The 19,230-nt window shown below is 33.7% G+C and overlaps 3 protein-coding genes across 4 annotated transcripts; 2 read left to right on the top strand and 1 right to left on the bottom strand.

Annotated features, from left to right (window-relative positions):
• The first annotated feature begins 858 nt into the window (after positions 1-858).
• LOC146955851 (polyadenylate-binding protein 7-like) lies at positions 859-5,032 on the top strand. Its single transcript, XM_085724322.1, has 8 exons — positions 859-1,444; positions 2,347-2,465; positions 2,591-2,784; positions 2,937-3,196; positions 3,301-3,395; positions 3,475-3,664; positions 3,992-4,221; positions 4,502-5,032. Exons 1-8 carry the CDS (start codon positions 1,240-1,242, stop codon positions 4,742-4,744), a joined length of 1,536 nt encoding a protein of 511 aa, XP_085580448.1. The 5' UTR covers positions 859-1,239; the 3' UTR covers positions 4,745-5,032.
• Positions 5,033-7,622: 2,590 nt separating this feature from the next.
• On the top strand, positions 7,623-15,693 carry LOC146955850 (splicing factor Cactin-like). Its single transcript, XM_085724303.1, has 14 exons — positions 7,623-7,680; positions 7,841-8,150; positions 8,401-8,492; positions 9,120-9,219; positions 9,495-9,566; positions 9,748-9,810; positions 9,898-10,038; positions 10,982-11,077; positions 12,949-13,233; positions 13,335-13,470; positions 13,574-13,731; positions 13,825-14,001; positions 14,825-15,091; positions 15,167-15,693. Exons 2-14 carry the CDS (start codon positions 7,881-7,883, stop codon positions 15,284-15,286), a joined length of 1,977 nt encoding a protein of 658 aa, XP_085580429.1. The 5' UTR covers positions 7,623-7,680; positions 7,841-7,880; the 3' UTR covers positions 15,287-15,693.
• LOC146955849 (FKBP-like peptidyl-prolyl cis-trans isomerase family protein) lies at positions 15,575-19,004 on the bottom strand. Of its 2 annotated transcripts, XM_085724310.1 has the most exons (10): positions 18,905-19,004; positions 18,653-18,805; positions 18,489-18,544; positions 18,003-18,058; positions 17,569-17,626; positions 17,330-17,404; positions 17,017-17,106; positions 16,564-16,641; positions 15,952-15,992; positions 15,575-15,869 (listed from the first exon to the last, which is right to left on the bottom strand). In XM_085724310.1, exons 1-10 carry the CDS (start codon positions 18,978-18,980, stop codon positions 15,842-15,844), a joined length of 711 nt encoding a protein of 236 aa, XP_085580436.1. In that variant the 5' UTR covers positions 18,981-19,004; the 3' UTR covers positions 15,575-15,841. The 2 variants fall into 2 exon arrangements, with proteins under 2 accessions (XP_085580436.1, XP_085580439.1); XM_085724313.1 differs by lacking the exon at positions 18,653-18,805.
• Between the last annotated feature and the right edge of the window lie 226 nt (positions 19,005-19,230).

Below are 19,230 nucleotides of genomic sequence, written 5' to 3'. Positions count from 1 at the left end.
GTGTAAACTACGTTAGTTTACTTAACTTATGTAAACTCCGTTTACATAGTGTATGTAAACTCAGCTTACATAAACTACGTAAACGGTGTAAACTCTTATTGTAAACTCGGTTTACATAGTGTATGTAAACTCAGTTTACATAAACTACGTAAACTTAGTTTACATAAACTGTGTAAACTCAGTTTTCGTAGTGTATGTAAACTCAGTTTACATAAACTACGTAAATTGAGTTTACATAAACTACGTAAACTCAATTTACATAAACTGTGTAAAATCAGTTTACATTAGTTTACTTAACTTATGCAAACTCAGTTTATGTAAACTCAGCTTACATAAACTACGTAAACTTAGTTTACATAAACTGTGTAAACTCAATTTACGTAGTGTATGTAAACTCGTAGTGTATGTAAACTCAGTTTACATAAAATAGTTTATTTTAATTAAAGGGTATATTAGTAATTTTGGGGTGTAACTTGGATTATTTGGGGTGTGGGTAGTATCTGTCTTTTCCGTTTGATGTTTAAGTAGGAAAATAAGTTGTAGAATTCGTTAGTTTTTTCTTCTTTCTTTTAAATAAGATAAGAAGGTTTGCTCAAAAAAAAGATAAAATAAGAAGGTGCAACTGTGAGTAGAGTGACAATATGTCATACTGATTGAAAAAGGTTTACGACTTAGTCTACATTAGACTTAAATTTTTTTAACTCTATTTAGCTAAAAAACAATAAAAAAAACGAGGCTACAAGCCATTTTTTAAAATTGTTATTTTGGATTTTTGTTTAAATAACTTTTTTTTACCAAACTACTATACTTTAATACGTGATCTGTGAATACTGTTTAAACCGAAGTTTGTCCTGACTCTGATGAGTTTTGAGAGTCTAACTCAACTAAACTTTAATTTATAAAAAAATGGCTAATAGATCATATTAAACTTTTTATAAAGACCAAATTCAAGCTTAAAAATGTACTTAAATTAAATATATGGTATTTTTGAAGAACTTGCAAAAATAAAAAATGTAAAAAGAAAAAACGAATCGATGAAGTAACGCGCGTAACCGTATTCTTAACCTCTTATATATACTGAACCCGCCATGCAAATTTCTCATACTCAACTCCACCACTCTCTTAACCAAAAAAAAAAAAAAAAACTCCACCACTCTCTCTCTCTTCACATTCTTCACTCTCTCTCTTCCAAAACCGTTACAACTTTGTTCATTCTTTTCATCATTCTCCGATTCAACTATGACGGATTCCGAGAAAGACGCAGTGCCAGCTTCACCAGCGGCGACACTTTACGTCGGCGATCTTCACTCCGACGTAACCGACGCTCAACTCTACAAGGCGTTTTCTGAATTCAACACCCTCATTTCCGCTCGCGTCTGCAAAGACTCCGCCACCGGGAAATCACTCTGTTATGGTTACGTCAACCTCTCCTCTCATCAAGAAGGTAACAAACAACGCTTTCTCAGATTCATTGCATTGCTCTGGAATTTTCGTTTTAGTTTACTTGATTTCAGTAATCTTTTGCTTTTCTTGTGTTTTGATAGTTAGTTATGATTGATTTCATGCTTTCTTTTTTAGGATTAATGACTAATTGTTATAATTGGTATTATTGTTGTTGTTTGATTAGGAAACCCTATATCTTTGATTCTTGAAAATGGAAGTGATTCAAGAAATGGAAAATTCTGATTGAATTAGTTATGCTTTATTGTAATGTAGTAAAAGGGTGAAAAATTATGCATGTATAATGTTTGCTAGAATGATGATAGTTGATTAAAGATAAAACTTTACCAGTTTTAAGTTTGCTAGCTTTCTTTGGAGGAAAGAGAAAAAAAAGATAAGTTTTTCAAGATTTTTGCTTCCTGTGTTATTTCCCAAAATTTATCTGAACAAGTTATGTTACTGATCAAGATTTGTAACTGTATCGATCTTGATATTTGTAATCTTAATTTAATTTTTTGATAGTTGTTAGTTTTTTTTGAAGAAATTGATAGTTGTTAGTTGATTTGATTGAAGCAAAATTTATTGGCTTTTAGTTAGGTTGTTTTTGGACCAAGTTTTTTCTAGTTAGTTGATTTGATATGCTAGTTAATTTTTGGAGGAAAGAAAATTCATTTTTTTTTCAACATTTTTATATTAAAAATGGCGTTTTTTGCTTGATGAGTTATTTTCCAAAATTTGTAAGACTAAGTTATGTTACTGATCCATATATGTAATTGTATCAAGCTTGAAATTTGTAATTGTAATTTCTTGTTAGCTGTAAAGGATTAAAAATAATAAAGAAATTATGAGCATATTTAAGAATGTTTTACCACCCTGTTAATGTATTTTATTTTGTTGATTGAGTAGCAATTCGTGCAATCGAGTTGAAGAATCATTCTTCCCTCAATGGAAAAGTGATAAGGGTCATGTGGTTAAGTCGTGATGCTGATGCAAGGAAGAGTGGCAAAGGGAATGTGTTTGTTAAGGTATATGTTATACTGTTTTACGCTATGTTGCTTTGATGTTAAATGCTTAAATGATGATATTCCGATTCATTTTTATGTATGAAGTGAATTCTAATGAAAACTTTCTGGTGTCAATATCATCACAGAACTTGGCAGAATCCATAGATAACGTGGGGCTACATGATTTATTTCAAAAATACGGGAACATTTTGTCCAGCAAAATTGCCATGTCTGAGGATGGGAAGAGCAAAGGGTTTGGTTATATCCAGTTTGATTCAGAGGAGTCTGCAAATGTTGCTATCCAGAAAATGAATGGCTCTACTGTGAGAGATAAGCAGATGTATGTGAAATTATTTTAGCGCTTGTTAAAATTTACCGTCATTCATATCCATATTTGTTGTGATTTGAAGTCTATTTTTTTTTTGCCTTCAGTTAATTGCTGTTTTCGTTATCCTAAGATTGGTTTTAATCTGATTCCAATTCTTCTCACAGATATGTTGGGAAATTTATCAGAAAAAGTGAGCGCTCTCTTCCTGACCCGGATGCCAAATTTACAAACTTGTACGTTAAGAATTTGGACCCAGTTGTTACTGAAAAGCATCTTGAAGAAAAGTTCTCCTCTTTTGGAAAAATTGTTAGCTTGGCTATTAAAAAGGATGAGAATGGGCAGTCAAAAGGCTTCGGATTTGTTAACTATGACAGCCCAGATGATGCTAGACGAGCAATGGAAGCAATGGATGGATCACAGTTTGGTAATTTATTTAACTTTTTAGTATATAGATATTTTCTGCACAAAATTGCACTTTCCTGGATGTTGATTCTCTGTTTAAATCTGGTTTTGATTTGTCATAAGTAGGTTCAAAGATTTTGTATGTTGCAAGAGCACAAAAAAAGGTTGAACGTGAGCAGATATTGCATCATTTGTTTGTGGAAAAAGGCTTGAAATACAAGGTAATTCCATGCCCTTTCTCCTATATATAGTTGAATAATTAATTTCAGCTTTCTTAATATGTCACCGTTTAACTTTCAGGGATCAAACATTTATGTGAAGAACATTGATACCAGTGTTGGTGATGAAGAACTACGGGACCATTTTAGTGCTTGTGGCAAAGTCTTGTCTGCAAAAGTTATGCGAGATGACAAAGGGACAAGCAAGGGGTTTGGTTTTGTCTGTTTTTCTACCCTGATGGAGGCCTATAAGTCTGTAAGCTGTTTTAATGGTGAGTTAAGTTGCTTTGAATCTGTAAGCCACCAAGGTGATAGATTAGAACGTTTTGGCCTTGCATCATTTTTTGCCTAGATATGTATTAGTAGTACTATGAAATTTGAGAAGAATGCTCATTATGATGTTCCAATAATACTGCATGTTATGTATATTTATTGGATTATAATTCGAGATTAGATATGTGTTAAATGTTATTTTCTGTGTACTGAATTTTGATTGAAGTTCTGATCTAGAAAATATTTTTATCCAAGTAACAAATGTTACCAAGTTAGAAGTTATATTAGTGCTTATGCATCAATTAAGTTGTTGTTATATGCTACAGGGTGCATGTTCCATGGCAAACCACTGTATGTTGCTTTTGCTCAGAAGAAAGAGGATAGGGAAAGAGAATTGCAGATCAGGCATGCTCAGAAGAAACTAGAAGGATTAGCTGGACCTTCTTCTACTGCTGGTGCATGTCCTCCTCCTTTCATCTACAGAGCTTCTGGTGTTGTTTATCACCCTCCTCTGGGATCAGGATGGAGTGCTAATGGCTTTGCATCACCTTCTATTGTGAGTGAAAAAATTGAATCATAATTATATGCATGGATTTCATTTACCTTTTTTATGATATATTTGGCAGTAATCGCTAAAAGGAATTTTTTGAAGTTTTTTACAAAGTATTCGTCTAGTTTGTTTTTAATTGTAATATCCATATGCATGATTTAAGTTGAATACAATCCTCACAGGGGAAATCTAGTTATTTTATTAGCTATGATAGACTAAACCTATTTTGATGTCAGTTTTAACAAGTCTTCGATATATATTTTCATTTTATTTCTTTCATCCACAGATTTCCAACTTCGGTAAGCCGCACATGATAATTCTGGGTGGGACAAAAGATAATACAAATTCAAAAGAGTCGATTACTCACTCAGGACAGGCCAAGAACGTGGCCAGTGGATGCCAGCAGGAGATGCAAGGAAAATCTGGAATTTCATCTGCTATGCAGGCTCTTGATCTTCAGAAGACCAAAGTTTCTGGCCAGGACATGCTTCATTCAAATTCTACTTCAGCTGGGGTTGCTGTCATTTGAATATATTTCAAAAACCAAGAGATGATGCCTCTTTTATAGCTTAGCTTGTGATGTGGTGGTTGAAACTTCCAAGTACAGATATCTGATATTGTAATATACTTGATTCTAGACATTTGAGTGTTTTTTTAGGATTTGTTCTGCAGACTGCAGCATATTTTCTTGCCTTTTGATGTGAATATACAGTGATGGTACATTCAGCCTTTTCAATTTGATTGTGAATATGTAGGCATGATATTGATACATTCAGCCTTTTCAGTTTGATTGTGAATAATGATATGGTAACATTTGGATAATGAAACATATAGAAGAACCAGGTTTTGTTGACTTTGAGAATCATGTCTCAAAGGCTAGAAAAATTAATTGTAGATATATGTATGTATAGTATTAGGTACACAACAATCTCAATATGTATGTCTAGTAATAGGTACACAACAATCTCAATTTTGGATATATACTTCTTGATGTATATTGTTAAAATTGTTGAATTCTGGAGACATGCTTTCAAAATTCAGTTAAGTTTAACTAGAACTAAACTTGTAGAAGCTACTAAAAACTTCGCAAGAAAGTAAATTTTATTTAAACATTTTTTGTTTTTAAAGTGATTGTATGGACTGTGTAGTTGACACCTACTGCACAACTTCCTCATGCATCCTCCACAGACAAAGGAGGTACATCTGCATAGACTTCCAAGGAACCTATGGATACACCTCTGGTCTCAACATATGCAATGGACAACACTTGCACTAGAGCCATTTCTCTTACAATTGGAAAATATTGATAAAATTAGTTAGTTTATGACTTAGTTATTCTGTTATAGTTTTCTGTTGCTGTATTATGTTTTTGCTAAATTTTGTTTTTCCCCTCCTCTCTTCTTCCATTTGCAAGTTGCAACTTTTACTTTGATGATTCAATAATAATGAGGAATATTCACAATACATCTCTTGAGTTCTCTCACTTTAATAATTTCTACGAGGGTATATATGTCCTCTGAGCTATTTTTCTTGTGAAATTTGCCAAATAGATTCTAAAAGGTTTTTCTTAGTCCTTTTGTAACTTAAGCTTGTTTGAATATTTTAAAACGAGTGGATTTGAGAGGAATGTAACGAAATGGGATGAAGTGAAACGAAGAGAAGATAACAAATATTTCATCAATTTATGACATAACAAAACAAATTCCCATTCCGTTATTTAAAAAGTGAATGAAATGGAAAGAATTACGCTTAAAGGCAATTTTGCTCCCCATGTTTTGGTAAAACCGCAATTTTGGTCATCCTATTTCATTTTGCCCAATGTTGGTCCCTTGTTTCAAATTTTTGACCAATTCATATTTTGACATTCAAATTCGATGACGTGACACTAAATTGTTAATTCCAATCGCACTGTGTCATTTAAATTGATACTTTTTTGAACATTTATGTTTGGTTACGACCCAATTTAACATCCTATTTTTTAAGACTAATATCAATTAGAATTTTCATTTTCATTTCATGTCACCTAATATATTGTCACATTATCAAATTGGATATTCAAAATTATAAATTGGTCAATTTTATTTTTCTAAAACGGTGATCAAAATTACGTAATTAGAAATTGGTGAACCAAATTTACGGTTTTGCAAAAATATAGAGGGCCAAAACATCATCATCATTTAAGTCAAACAAATGATAACTTTTTAATTTAAATTTTACCCTTAATTAAAAATACCATTTTTTTTTTGTGGTGGCCGAGGTTTGAACCTCAACCTAACATATATTATGCATTGTCCCTACCAACTGAGCTAAGCTCACGAGGACAATTAAAAATACCATTTAATATAATTAAAATGTATTATATTTAATTAAAATTTTAAAGTTTATGGAAGTTCTATTTTTCTTGCCATTTCATTTTTCACTCATTAATAATATATATATATATATATATATATATATATATATATATATATATATATATATATATATATATATATATATATATATATATATATATATAGTGACTATTTCATTCCACTCTGTCATCGTTTAATTTTGTGACATAAATGTGCTAGCCTCAAAACAGACAAAACTAGAAATCACGCGGGAAATGGATCCCCGCCACATCTGCTTTAAAAGCTACATATATAAAATCAGGATTGAATTCAAATTTTCTACTTCTATTAACCAATAGAATGAGCCTGTTAAAAAAAAAAAAGTGATAAAGGGAATTCACCCTTCTTATCACAAATTACTCTAATCTCATCCACCAAATTAAAACAATGATGAGAACACAACAAATTGAGGGTCAATTTTTACACCTATATTTCATGCCAAAATGATGCCATGGAGGATAGCCTAAAGTTCGGCCACATTAATACAACATGCTCCAAACTTGTAAGAGTATACTTTTTATATGTCTCCTAGTATTTGAAAAATTGTGTTCTTGAAAATCAACTTCTCTTAGATTAAAACATTTTCAAATATCTTAACTTTAATTTCCACAATACATTTTAGAATCATACATATAGACATCAATAAGTTATTTTATGACATTTAATATAAGTTTGAAAAATATGTGTTCTAAAACTTGACTTTTATATGAATAAAAGATTACCAAAATTCTAACGCAAATGGTTGGTGGTGCGAGCAGAACATGTGAGTGTTGTAAATTCTAAACATCATGTTTGATTCATAACAATAATACAATAAATTATTTTTTTTGTTTACAGATCACAAAAAAAGGTATTTTGGCAAAAAATAAATTAATTTCATCAGAGGGGGGATATTAGTAGACTAATGGGGTGCAAAAAGTTACCTATAACAAATCCTTTCTCATTTTTGGGCTTCAGTCCATTTATCTTTCCCGACGGAAAATAAAAAATAAAAAAATGTGAATTATCATCTCCGGTGGTGTTGATCATTGGCACCGTCGCCGTAATTCTCCAACCGTGTTCTCCGCCGCAGGTTCGTTATTTTTCCGTCGATTTTCACTTCGAATTTTGAAATTGTTTCTTCAATTTTTTAGTGAAAAATCATTCTCCATCGCAAATACTATCTAGTCTAGGGTTGAATTCTTGTATTTGTTATGCTTTTTATGTATTCTGAAATATTATCGTTATTTTAGGTTTTACTTTTCCTGAGCGTAAGAATCTGAGAAGAATAGAATGGGTAGGAAAGAAAGAAGGAGAAGGAAATCGGATGATTCTGCATCCGAGTCAACTTCTTCGCAATCCGATGATTCCGATAGAATCCGGAGGAGTGGTCACCATAGTGATCGGCGGTCACAGAGGAGACGGAGCCGACATGAATCGGACTCGGATAATTCTACTTCTGATGATAGTAGTAGTGATAGGGATGGTAGGAAGAGAAAGTCCTCAAGGAAAATTACTGAAGAGGAAATAGCTCAGTATTTGGCGAAAAAGGCGCAGAGAAAGGTTTGAATTTGACATATTTGATTAGAGTTTAATTTTGATATACTGTCGATGGAAAAGTTTTTACATTGTCGGTGAATCACAATTAATCATATGTGTGACTTTAGAAGTAGTTATTATGATTGAAGTCAAACGTTTTTTTTTTTTTTAATGATCTGGAGGTGTATATGAATTAAATCGATTGTGTTTTCATGAATTGAATTGGTTTAAAGGGTGTGTTTGATGTTGAATTGTTCTTTGGTTTTGTGTTCAGGCGTTGAAAGTTGCTAAGAAATTGAAGGCTCATACTGTGTCTGGATATTCAAATGACTCGAATCCATTTGGTGATTCCAATCTTAATGAGAAGTAAGTCCCTCTCTTCTCCCTAATTTTTTTCTGTCTTGTGTTGTAATACATCAACTTAGTTCATGTTGTTTACCCGAAGAAATATAATTTTCAGATATGTATTGGTACCTCATATGCAGTATGCATGCATATACTATGTAGTTCAAAGAAACTTTATTTTTGTGGAGAGGGTAGTGGTAGGCACTAGGTAGTTATGGAGTTTAAATGTGAGTATATGTGTAAATATAAATATGGTACTTCTGAAGAAAAACAAGTTAATTATTGGTTGAGATTCCTCCCTATTGCTGGTTGCTGAATAAGTTTATTTCGGTGGACTGTTGACCAAGAAAAAATAACCTTGGAACGAGTATTAATCATTGAAGTTCATGATGTTGGTTGCTACTAAGCTTTTAGTTTTTTCGTTTGGAGGGTGGGATTAATATTTAGCTTTAGCAGCAGTTGTTCTTAGATAATCTCCTTTTCATTTTTTTCTGTTTTATTTGGTTCCGCTAAGCTTGCAAATTTATTGACATTGTTATTTTCTAGAAGCGGTGACAAGCTTGTCTGTATAGAAATTAATGTATTAATATATTAGTAGTTGAGTGATGCTTACCTTCATCATCTTATTTACGAACATGCTATTTGTAGGTTTGTTTGGCGTAAGAAGATTGAGCGTGATGTTGTTCAAGGTGTGCCTATTGATGAATTTTCAGTTAAAGCTGAGAAAAAGAGACAGAGAGAAAGGATGGTATGCAATTTTCTCCAAAAAATGTTTTTGGATGTTAGGGACATATGCATATAGACTTTGACTACATTATGATTTTACAACATTTTGGATGCTGCCAACTTGCCACTACTAACTAGTTGTTTTGTTGGCGTGACTGGATATTTCACTTGCTTCTTGTAGCAATATCCTTCATACACCCCAGCCCCCGGGTTATTGATTATGATGATGTTGTCAAACTAAACAATCAAACTTCCCATCTACCATTTGACTAATTTCTTGTTAAAATTATAATGCAGGCGGAAATTGAAAAGGTGAAAAAACGAAGAGAAGAGAGGGCACTTGAGAAAGCACGACATGAGGAAGAAATGGTAAGTCTGTCCATTCTTATAACTTATTATTGGTTGTCTTTTTTATGCTAGAAGCGAAATTACGTTCTGGGTACCACCTGCCTGTCTCGGCTATATTCTTTTATGATCTGCCAGTTATTCCCAAACCTTGGTGCATAAACTATTTTTTTTATTTTGAATTTATACAAATTGTCTCTCACAGGCATTGTTAGCTAGAGAACGTGCTCGAGCTGAGTTCCAGGACTGGGAAAAAAGAGAAGTGGAGGTATGGCTGCTTGAATGGCTTCCATTTGTTGTTATATCAAATAAAATGGTATTGGTAATCTGATGATTAAAACAATTTTGTATGCAGTTTCATTTTGATCAAAGCAAGTTTAGGTCTGAAATTAGATTGCGTGAAGGACGTGCCAAGCCAATTGATATCCTTACCAAACATCTTGATGGCTCTGATGATTTGGATATAGAAATAAATGAACCATACATGGTCTTCAAGGTTAATATTTGGCTTTATGATACCAATATTATGAGAATAAAGAACATGCACTGACAGTGTAAACCTAACTTTAGAGTGTCATCCAATCAAATTGCATCTTTTAGCCATGTCATAAAAAATTAATTATACATAAATAAAAAATAATACCATTTCAACTTTTCTACTCAGATCATGGTTTCTATTCCTCCCATGTCTTCGACCCACGACTGCATCAATCCATCTTCTCCATGCAATATCCTTTTATCTAATACTTTTTAACTTTAATATGATTCTATCATCTTCAATTGATCCTTTTGCATGAGTTTCTAATTTCTAATAATTTGTTCATACAATATTGGGTGAATGCATCTACTTTTTCTGGAAAGTTTAAGTACTCCTCTAACATCAACAACCATGAAGGCAGTGTATGGCAACTGCTTTTGTCAGCATCGATACAAACATTTCCTTCATCGCACCAAAATCCACAACTGCCATGACCACAATTTCTGTCACTCAGCGATGCTATCATTCATACTAAACGCTCTCTGCAGTAACGCCGTTGTCGTCACAGTGCTGCTGTACTACCACCTCACCCGTTTTCTTCACTGCTTTCCAACTGCAGTGATGGACCGAGTGAGTTAAAGATAGAAAGTTGCAGCAGATGGTGTTCAATCTGGTTTGTATAGAGAGGGGGAATGGAAACCGAAAACTATGATTTATTTAATAAATGACATGGCAAAATTATGAAATTAGATTGGATGACTGTGTAAAACAACTTTACACTGTCAGTGCACTACCTTTAAACTCATGTTTCTTTTCCTTTAACTGTTGTAAATTATAACTATAATGTAACACAGATCTCTAAAACTTATCAAACCCTTTCATTAGCATGACTAAATATTTCTAGTTTTAAACGTCAATATTGGTGGACAAGTTACATAATGATTTGATATTTATGGTGCAGGGTTTGACAGTGAATGAAATGGAAGAGCTCCGTGATGATATCAAAATGCATTTGGACTTTGACAGGGCCACGCCAACCCATGTAGAATATTGGGAGGTATCTTCCTTTTTCCATGGCTTGTTTAGTTACATCATACTTCAATAGTAAAATTATGGAAATTGTCTAAAGATTAAGAGGAAATATCATGCATTTGTTCTTATATATTGTTGTATACTCTTGGAATTTGGGCTTTAGACCTAATTCAACCCTACAAAACCAACTTCTAAGGTGAGGACTGCTTAGGCCTTATTTGCTCTAATCTATAGTTGATGTCTCAGGTGGGAACATCTAATACGTGGAGTAATGTGGGTGGAATACATGGATCTCAACACGCCCATGTCTGGACATCTATAGCGTGAACATTTGCACATGGTATAACTAAGATTGAGGCCCAATAACAAACCTGTGATCTAGGATGGACTCTAATACCATCTTAGAATTAGAGCTTTAGGCCCAACTCAACCTCGCAAAATCGGTTTATTCAACAAAGAAAAACCTCACAAAACTGGCTTGTAAGGTGAGGGTTGTCCAAGGCCAAGCCTTGTAAGCACTAGTCTCTAGTTGATGTTGAACTCTCAAATCTCGACACCCGCCTCAGGCTTAGGATTTGACACCTGAAGCGTGGGCTAAGGCAGGTGGAATAATAGGGATCTCAACAGATACAATCATGCTAAATAATTGATATAGTTTTGAATTTAAACACTTTGGGAATAGCATTGGAATAATACCTTTTAATCATTTAGTTTTAATTTTTAAAAGTGCACCAGTACAATATCATCTATGCATTTCTTAGTGCCATTAAATTGAAAAAACTATTTGTGATGCTATGACCTCATACAAAGTATTTAAAATTGGTTTTTGCATGAAAAAATTATTCCTTTTTTTATTTGATGCGGTGTAGCGAAGACTAATGTAGTGATATTGGAGAAATCAAAAGGATTTGTTCATGATTTTCATTGATTTTGAAAAGGCATACAGTGGTTTTCTTTAAAAGGTTAAAATTGTTTAGATTGTTTATGCTAGAGTACTCTGAGATATATGTGAGGGGGTCACGGTTAATGCTACGAAACCATATGGGGCTACAAAAGATTTTCCCGTAACTAAAGATTTATCAGTTTATCTTGGTTTTAGGTCTTTTACCGCTTATCGTTTTATCCTGGTTTTGCATATCCTAGAGACAGTGCCATTGTTCATGCTTTTTCCTTATGATTTGGTCATTGGTAAAAAAGTCAAGAAAATAAATAAATGGAAAGATAGAGACATGAATACAAACCATGGAAATGTATGGTTTTAAGTATAAGTAAAACATATTATGTGTACCAACACTTAGTAGAAGGCTCACAAAGATCAGAGACAGAAATTGGAAAACATATCTTACCTCAAATATCATGATTTGGGTACCTTGGGTTCATCATAAAAAAATAATGGGGAGATAATAATGGGGAGATAGGGAGATGTAAACTGTAGGATACAACTAGGAGGGTGAGTTAATCGGAGAGTTGGTTTGGGTGTGTGATTTGTGATAGAGAAATGTTACTCAAGTTTTTTTTTTTGCCCTTTAAAGCATAAGACCAGCCATGCTATATAGGGTTGAATGTTGGGTGATAAACAGCAAATAAGAAGTATGGTCAATGTTGTGGAGGTGCAAATATTAGAGTGCACAAATGATCATTTATGTATGTTTTGTCTCTCATGCAACTATGTATGTCTTATTATGCAACTATTGTGATCGTCATTATGCATCTTATGCACTGAAGTCCCAATGAATTAGTTGTCTTCTTAATATTCTCCTCTTTTGTTTCAGTTAACTTATATGGCCATTGTGGGTTGCTTCCTTAACATGTAATGTTATGCATCTTGGCACTTAATTAGTCATTTCATAATTCATGTTCGGAGTTGAAAATCTCTTGGTCAATATCTTCATGCAGGCACTCCTTCTGGTGAGTGATTGGGAGTTAGCTGAAGCTAGAAAAAAAGATGCAATTGATCGAGCTAGGGTGCGTGGAGAAGAACCTCCAGCCGAGGTGCTTGCTGAACAGAGAGGTCTGCATAACAGTGTTGAACCAGATGTGAAGAAGCTTTTGCAGGGGAAGACACATGCAGAATTGGAAGCTTTGCAGGCGCATATTGAGTCAGAAATGCGTACTGGTGCAGCAAAGCTTGTTGAGTACTGGGAGACTGTTTTAAAGTACCTCCACATATATAAAGCCAAGGTAATCTCTCTAACATTATTATTTTTTTTTATTTTTTTTGTATTTTATGTTACATGCCATAACTTAATGGATTGTTCGCTCCATTATTTGCTGCAATACAGGCTTGTTTAAAGGAAATTCATGCCAAAATGTTACGCAAGCATTTGCTACGCCTTAAGAAACCATCAGAGGGTGAAGATAAATTGGAAGATGCTCATGTTATGAAATCTGAGGAGGATATTGAGGATTATGTTAAATGTATAACTTTCTTGTCATTATTTAATTATTTGTAAAATATTGACTTTTGGACACTTCCTATATCCAAAACTTCATTTTGATTTTCCTGATATTTTTTGTGCAGTCCAATATGCAAAGAGATCACTTTCTCCCGAACCCATTAAAGCAGAGGGTCAAGAAGGTGAAGAAGTAGAAGATGAGGCTGGGTCCTTTTCACCAGAACTGTTTCATGGTGATGAAAATGAGGAAGCTATTGATCCTGAAGAGGACAGAGCTCTACTGGTAAATCTTATTTCACACTTAATCTAATGATCTTGTGTCTGTGAGTTTGTGTTAAGTATATAGGCTAACTTGTCCACGATGGTACATTCACAGGAACAAAAACGTTTGTCTGTAAAAGAAGAGCAGCAGAGACGAATTCAGGAAGCAATGGCATCAAAGCCTGCTCCATCTGAAGATAATTTTGAGATGAAAGCCATGAAGGTTATGGGAGCTATTGAAGAAGGAGATGTAATTTTTGGCTCTGGTGCAGAAGTAAATCTGGATTCACAGGTATCTTGTCTTGTCATTTGTATGATTTTCACACTTGGTAAAATGGGATCAAATGCTTGTTATTTTCCATGATTCTAGTTTTAATGTTAATTATTATTAGATGGAAAATATATACAACAACAACAACAGCCAAGCCTTATCCCACTAAGTGGGGTCGGCTACATGGATCAAATGACGCCATAGTGTTCTATCAAAAACCATATTTGGATCCAACTCATTGACCTCTAAATCTTTTCTAATGGTTTCTCGAATGGTTTTCTTGGGTCTTCCTCTACCTCTTTTAACCTGACTCTCCGCCATTTGATCTACTCTTCTTACAACGGCATCTACGGGTCTTCTCTCTACATGTCCAAACCATCTAAGCCTATTTTCTACCAACTTTTCTACTATAGGTGCTACCCCCACTCTCTCGAATGGTGTCATTCCTAATCCTATCTTGTCTAGTCTTACCACTCATCCAACGCAACATCCTCATCTCCGCTACACTTACTTTACTCTCGTGTTGGCTCTTAACCGCCCAACACTCCGTATCATACAACATTGCCGGTCATACTACATGGAAAATATATAGTTCAGAAAAAAAATTAGTTAGGAGTACAAAGTTCAGAGATTTTGGAATACTATTATAAAGGAGGTGGGGGATTACCGACTTAAAATCTGAAAGTTTTCTGCATCACGTTAAATATTGTGTTATCATATCAACATGCTTGCTAACTATAAGTATACTTCTCATGATATATATTGTTATTTTAGGGTGAAATAAAATGCTTGCTAACTATATGCTCTTTAAAGTTTCTTATGTAAGTGATAAATGTTGGCGCAGGTCTATTGGTGGCATGACAAATACAGGCCCAGGAAACCAAAGTATTTCAACCGTGTTCATACTGGATATGAGTGGAACAAATATAATCAGACTCACTATGATCATGACAATCCACCTCCAAAGGTTGTACAAGGGTATAAATTTAACATATTCTACCCAGACCTTGTAGACAAGACACAAGCTCCAACTTACACTATTGAGAAGGATGGCAGCAATGGCGAGACTTGCATCATAAGATTCCATGCAGGGCCACCATACGAAGACATTGTAAGTCTATTGTTCATGATGGTTTTAAGTCTTTCTTTCTTTTCAACCAAATTACTTATTTCATGTATTTGACAGGCTTTCCGCATTGTAAACAAAGAATGGGAATATTCTCACAAGAAAGGTTTTAAGTGCACATTTGAACGTGGAATTCTACATGTATACTTCAATTTCAAACGCCACCGCTACCGCAGATAATTTCTGGCACTCTGCTCACTTTGTGGTGAGATTCTCCTGCAAGCTTGATGAAAGCTACAAGACTACCACTTTGCGGAGGTGCTGCTAGTCTGCTAATAGTTTCTTTTAAGATATTTGGAAGAACTATTGTTACTTCTGGCATTTGTTTACTATTCACAGTACATATGACATGAAATTCAAGTTGGAGGAATCAGTGGTGGTATAAAAACCATCATGAACATGTGTAGAACAATTGTGAGTCACTGTTTTTGCTTGGAAAAAATTGACTTGGTACAAGAACACAAAAAATGAAAACGCCTTTTTAATTGTTTATATTTTTGTGGTTCCGTCTCATGAACTTTTTGACTCCTTGCAAAGGCATCTCCTGTATTGGAATATTGAATACAAATAATCAATTTTTTTAGCAATGTTGTTTCTTATTTGTCAGTCTAGAAACAGGTAAATTCTAGATTCATTCACATCAAGAGTGAACTAAGAGCCATCTGGTAGGGCTGCTCTTCTAGGGCGGATATTATCTTCTGCTTAACATAGCACTCTGAATATTAAACCATTGCATTAGCCTTCAACAATCTTTACGGCAGTCCTGCAGAATCCAAAATCATTGAAATTAACTACAAGAGTGCTTTAGTATAAGAATTAATAACTTTTCTGAAACCATTACTTACCCAAATGGACTTTGTTTGATGGCAAGCAGTTCAATATCCATCTGCAGTCCGAAAGTTACAAAGGTGAAAATGTATTATTGAATGAAACGAAGTTTAATGTATACTAGTATATAAGATGCAGAATTAGGCAGATCCATAATCAATAAATGTAGGGGACAAACCTTTTCCTGCCAACATGAGTTCAGATGCACATAACCGGCAGAAAAAGAACTAATTTTATGCAGTCGTAAATGAAGAGAAACTACAAAACGTTCATTACAAACATTCAAGAATGATTATTTCTTTTGATGGGAGTCTTTTCTTTCTTTTTAGATATCTAGAGACGGTTAAGTGGTAGAATCAGCTATGTGAATCATGCCTTCAGTTAAACTGATTGAACCTTGGTGTCCAAAGGAGACAAATTCACCTCGCTAACTCAGAAATGGAAATGGTAATTAAGCCAAGGAATTTGATCAATTAGAGTTGTTGTGGTGTTAATGGAACTCAGAAATTGAATTATTCAATCTAGATTAATATATTCAATTTATGTGGATGCATAAGCATATAGTATGGCTCTTGTGATATGGAGCTAAAATGGTATATGTAGTATCAAATTACAGGAAAGTAATTCACCTCTATTGTTGCATTTGGAGGAATTTCTTGGACTCCCCTGCTTCCATAGGCAAGTTCAGGAGGAACAATTAACAACCGCTGCAGAAAGTCAACTAAATTACTGCTTTTAAAGCATATGATTCAACTTAAAAAACTAAACAATTTCTACTCGTTAGTGTGCTGAAAAAATTTAGTGAGATGCCTAAAATCCCTCCCAACTTCCTTGTAAATTTTGCATCTTTAAAGGTCCAAATTTAACTGTCTAGGGACTGAATAATTTTTTTAGATAAAATGATTGAATTAACTAGACAAATATGAAGTAAAACAAAGAAAAATCTTGAGCAAGATAAATTCCAATTCAATGTAGTTGTTCATTAGTATCGCGAGTGAAGCTTCCATTTACTGATATTCATGATTTCAATGAAATTTGTAACAGAACAAGGAGATCTGCTTGCTGCTAGAGTCACTTCTCACCTGGCCTCCAACTCGCATGCCCTCTACTCCTACATCCAAACCTTTTAAGACATTTCCTCTCGCAGATTCGCCTACATCAAATCCGTAGGGCTGCAATCATTTAAGCATGTTCTCGTTAATCCCCAACAAGAAAATTTTGCATAAAAAACACACCTCAGAAGATTTATACATTGTGTTCTTCAAGAAAGTATTATCTTCTAGTGTTATTATGTAACAATGAAGAACATGCCTTGTTTATACATGGAAGAACCTGTTAACTCATAACAATCAATTAAAGGATAATTAGATTTTAGCCGAGTTACTTGGATCGTACCGTTCCTCCTCCAACACCCATTCCTTGTCTACTAGTCATGAAGGTGATTCCCCTCCATTTAGCAACATAGTGAATCTACAATATGGTAATCTGATTATTTCTAAATTCTGATTTAAAAGTTAGTCACTAATAATAAATTGCATTTGCAAATGAAACTCCGAGTTATATGAGTCAGGTCTGTATCTAAACATGCAAAACCACTAATGAGCGAAACATATTTAACTGAATCACAACCGTACTGCGACACGCGATCCTTTCACAGCTTCAGCTCCATCGCCAACCTTCAAATCATAGTACCTGAACATATCAGAGTTTTGTCACACACTGCTCCCTAACTAGCTTTATATATCTTAAAAAATGAAATCAACTAGAAAAGCCGGTGAAAGTTTCAAGATTACATCATGAAAAAACCCTAACTAAAGACTAGTGTACTAATGAAACTAAAGTCATAGGTTCTGTTTCTTCTCTAAGTTGAGTAAAACTTAAAATAAATGTACTTCTAGGTAACACAATTCCTGTATCATCATATCTATTTTAAGGCAATTAAGTTTAACACAATTTGAAGTCTATAAGTCATTATTCATTAGTCATTTGAGTCGGTTACCAAAGTAGACGGTAGAAAATTCATTAATAAAGCAATTTCAGATGTAATCACTAATCAATATATACTTACTTGAGACCATTGGGCAAAGTTTTGAAATCACTTTCAGGAATTTTGGCTCCTCTTAGCTGCAGAAAACCAAAAACAAGAAAAGCATAATTAAAATTAGAAGTCAATTTTCAGAACAGAAATGTTATTTGAACATCAATTTGAGATATCAAAATTTAACAACATTTTAAATGGGCGACGCAGTTCACACATGTGGTTAATGCAACTTAACAAGTATGTCATGATTGCATAACTCATTCACCGTCAACCGAACTTTATTAACGACAATTTTAGGTATTTCAACTACAAGTAGATGTTTAATCAATTGCGAAGCCTATTATATCTGTTAATCAAATCTAAAACTTCATAAACCACGCGTGAACTGCATTAACCATATTTAAAATGTTGTCGTAGTTAGGCGTCCGCGTCCCAAATTGATATTCAAATAACATTTTTATTTTCAGAAATCAGAATCATCATTTATTTTTTATTTATGATGTGGACACATACAGCTCTTCTACTAGTGCTAACAGCTTCAGCCACATCACATGCATAAACTCCAGCAACTGATCACATAAAATAAATAACATTTAATAAACCTAAGAATCTTATAATTCTAAGTTCTAACATTAAATATCATATATAAAGAGAATCATCTAATATAACTAACTAACATGTTGTGAGGAGAGAAGTGAGTAATGCTCTCCTTCCTTCAATTTGTAAAGACATAGAGATTGGTTCTACAACAGTTTTATTGGAGGAAGAATGTGAACAGCTGCATGGTATTAACCTATTTGAATTTTTGTTGTAAAGTCTTTTGTGTGTTCCTGTGTTGTTAAGACAATTCAGTTGTTTTAGTTATTATACTCTCTTGAGATAAAACAAACAAGAATGAATAGTAAAGTTGTAGAGTTGAGAGAAGTTACTTGTGAAGAGATTGGATGTGAGAGTGCAATGAAGGAGTGAAGGATGGTGATGATGGTTGAGAAGAGAGAGTTCCATGATATTGGACTGTTCTTTGTTAATAATAATCTAGAGTTTATAATTAGCTTTTTATACATATTTATTTTTCTTTAGTTTGGTTTGAGAAGAAAGAGAGAGAATATAGAGAGAGGATAACGTAGTGGATTCTATCCACAATTTTTATTTTTGAAGCATTTAAGAGATCATAGAACTTTACTCACTCCAGGACTTTAAAATTTGGATTGGATTATTGACATTGATGGATGAAAATCATCAATATGCTTTATAA

This window comes from Medicago sativa, chromosome 1, assembly GCF_051527215.1.
Source record: "Medicago sativa cultivar Bolivia chromosome 1, Bolivia_mono, whole genome shotgun sequence".
Taxonomy (NCBI): Eukaryota; Viridiplantae; Streptophyta; class Magnoliopsida; order Fabales; family Fabaceae; genus Medicago; species Medicago sativa.
The sequence above is the reverse complement of the archived record's forward strand: the minus strand, read 5'-3'. Positions and strand labels throughout refer to the sequence as shown.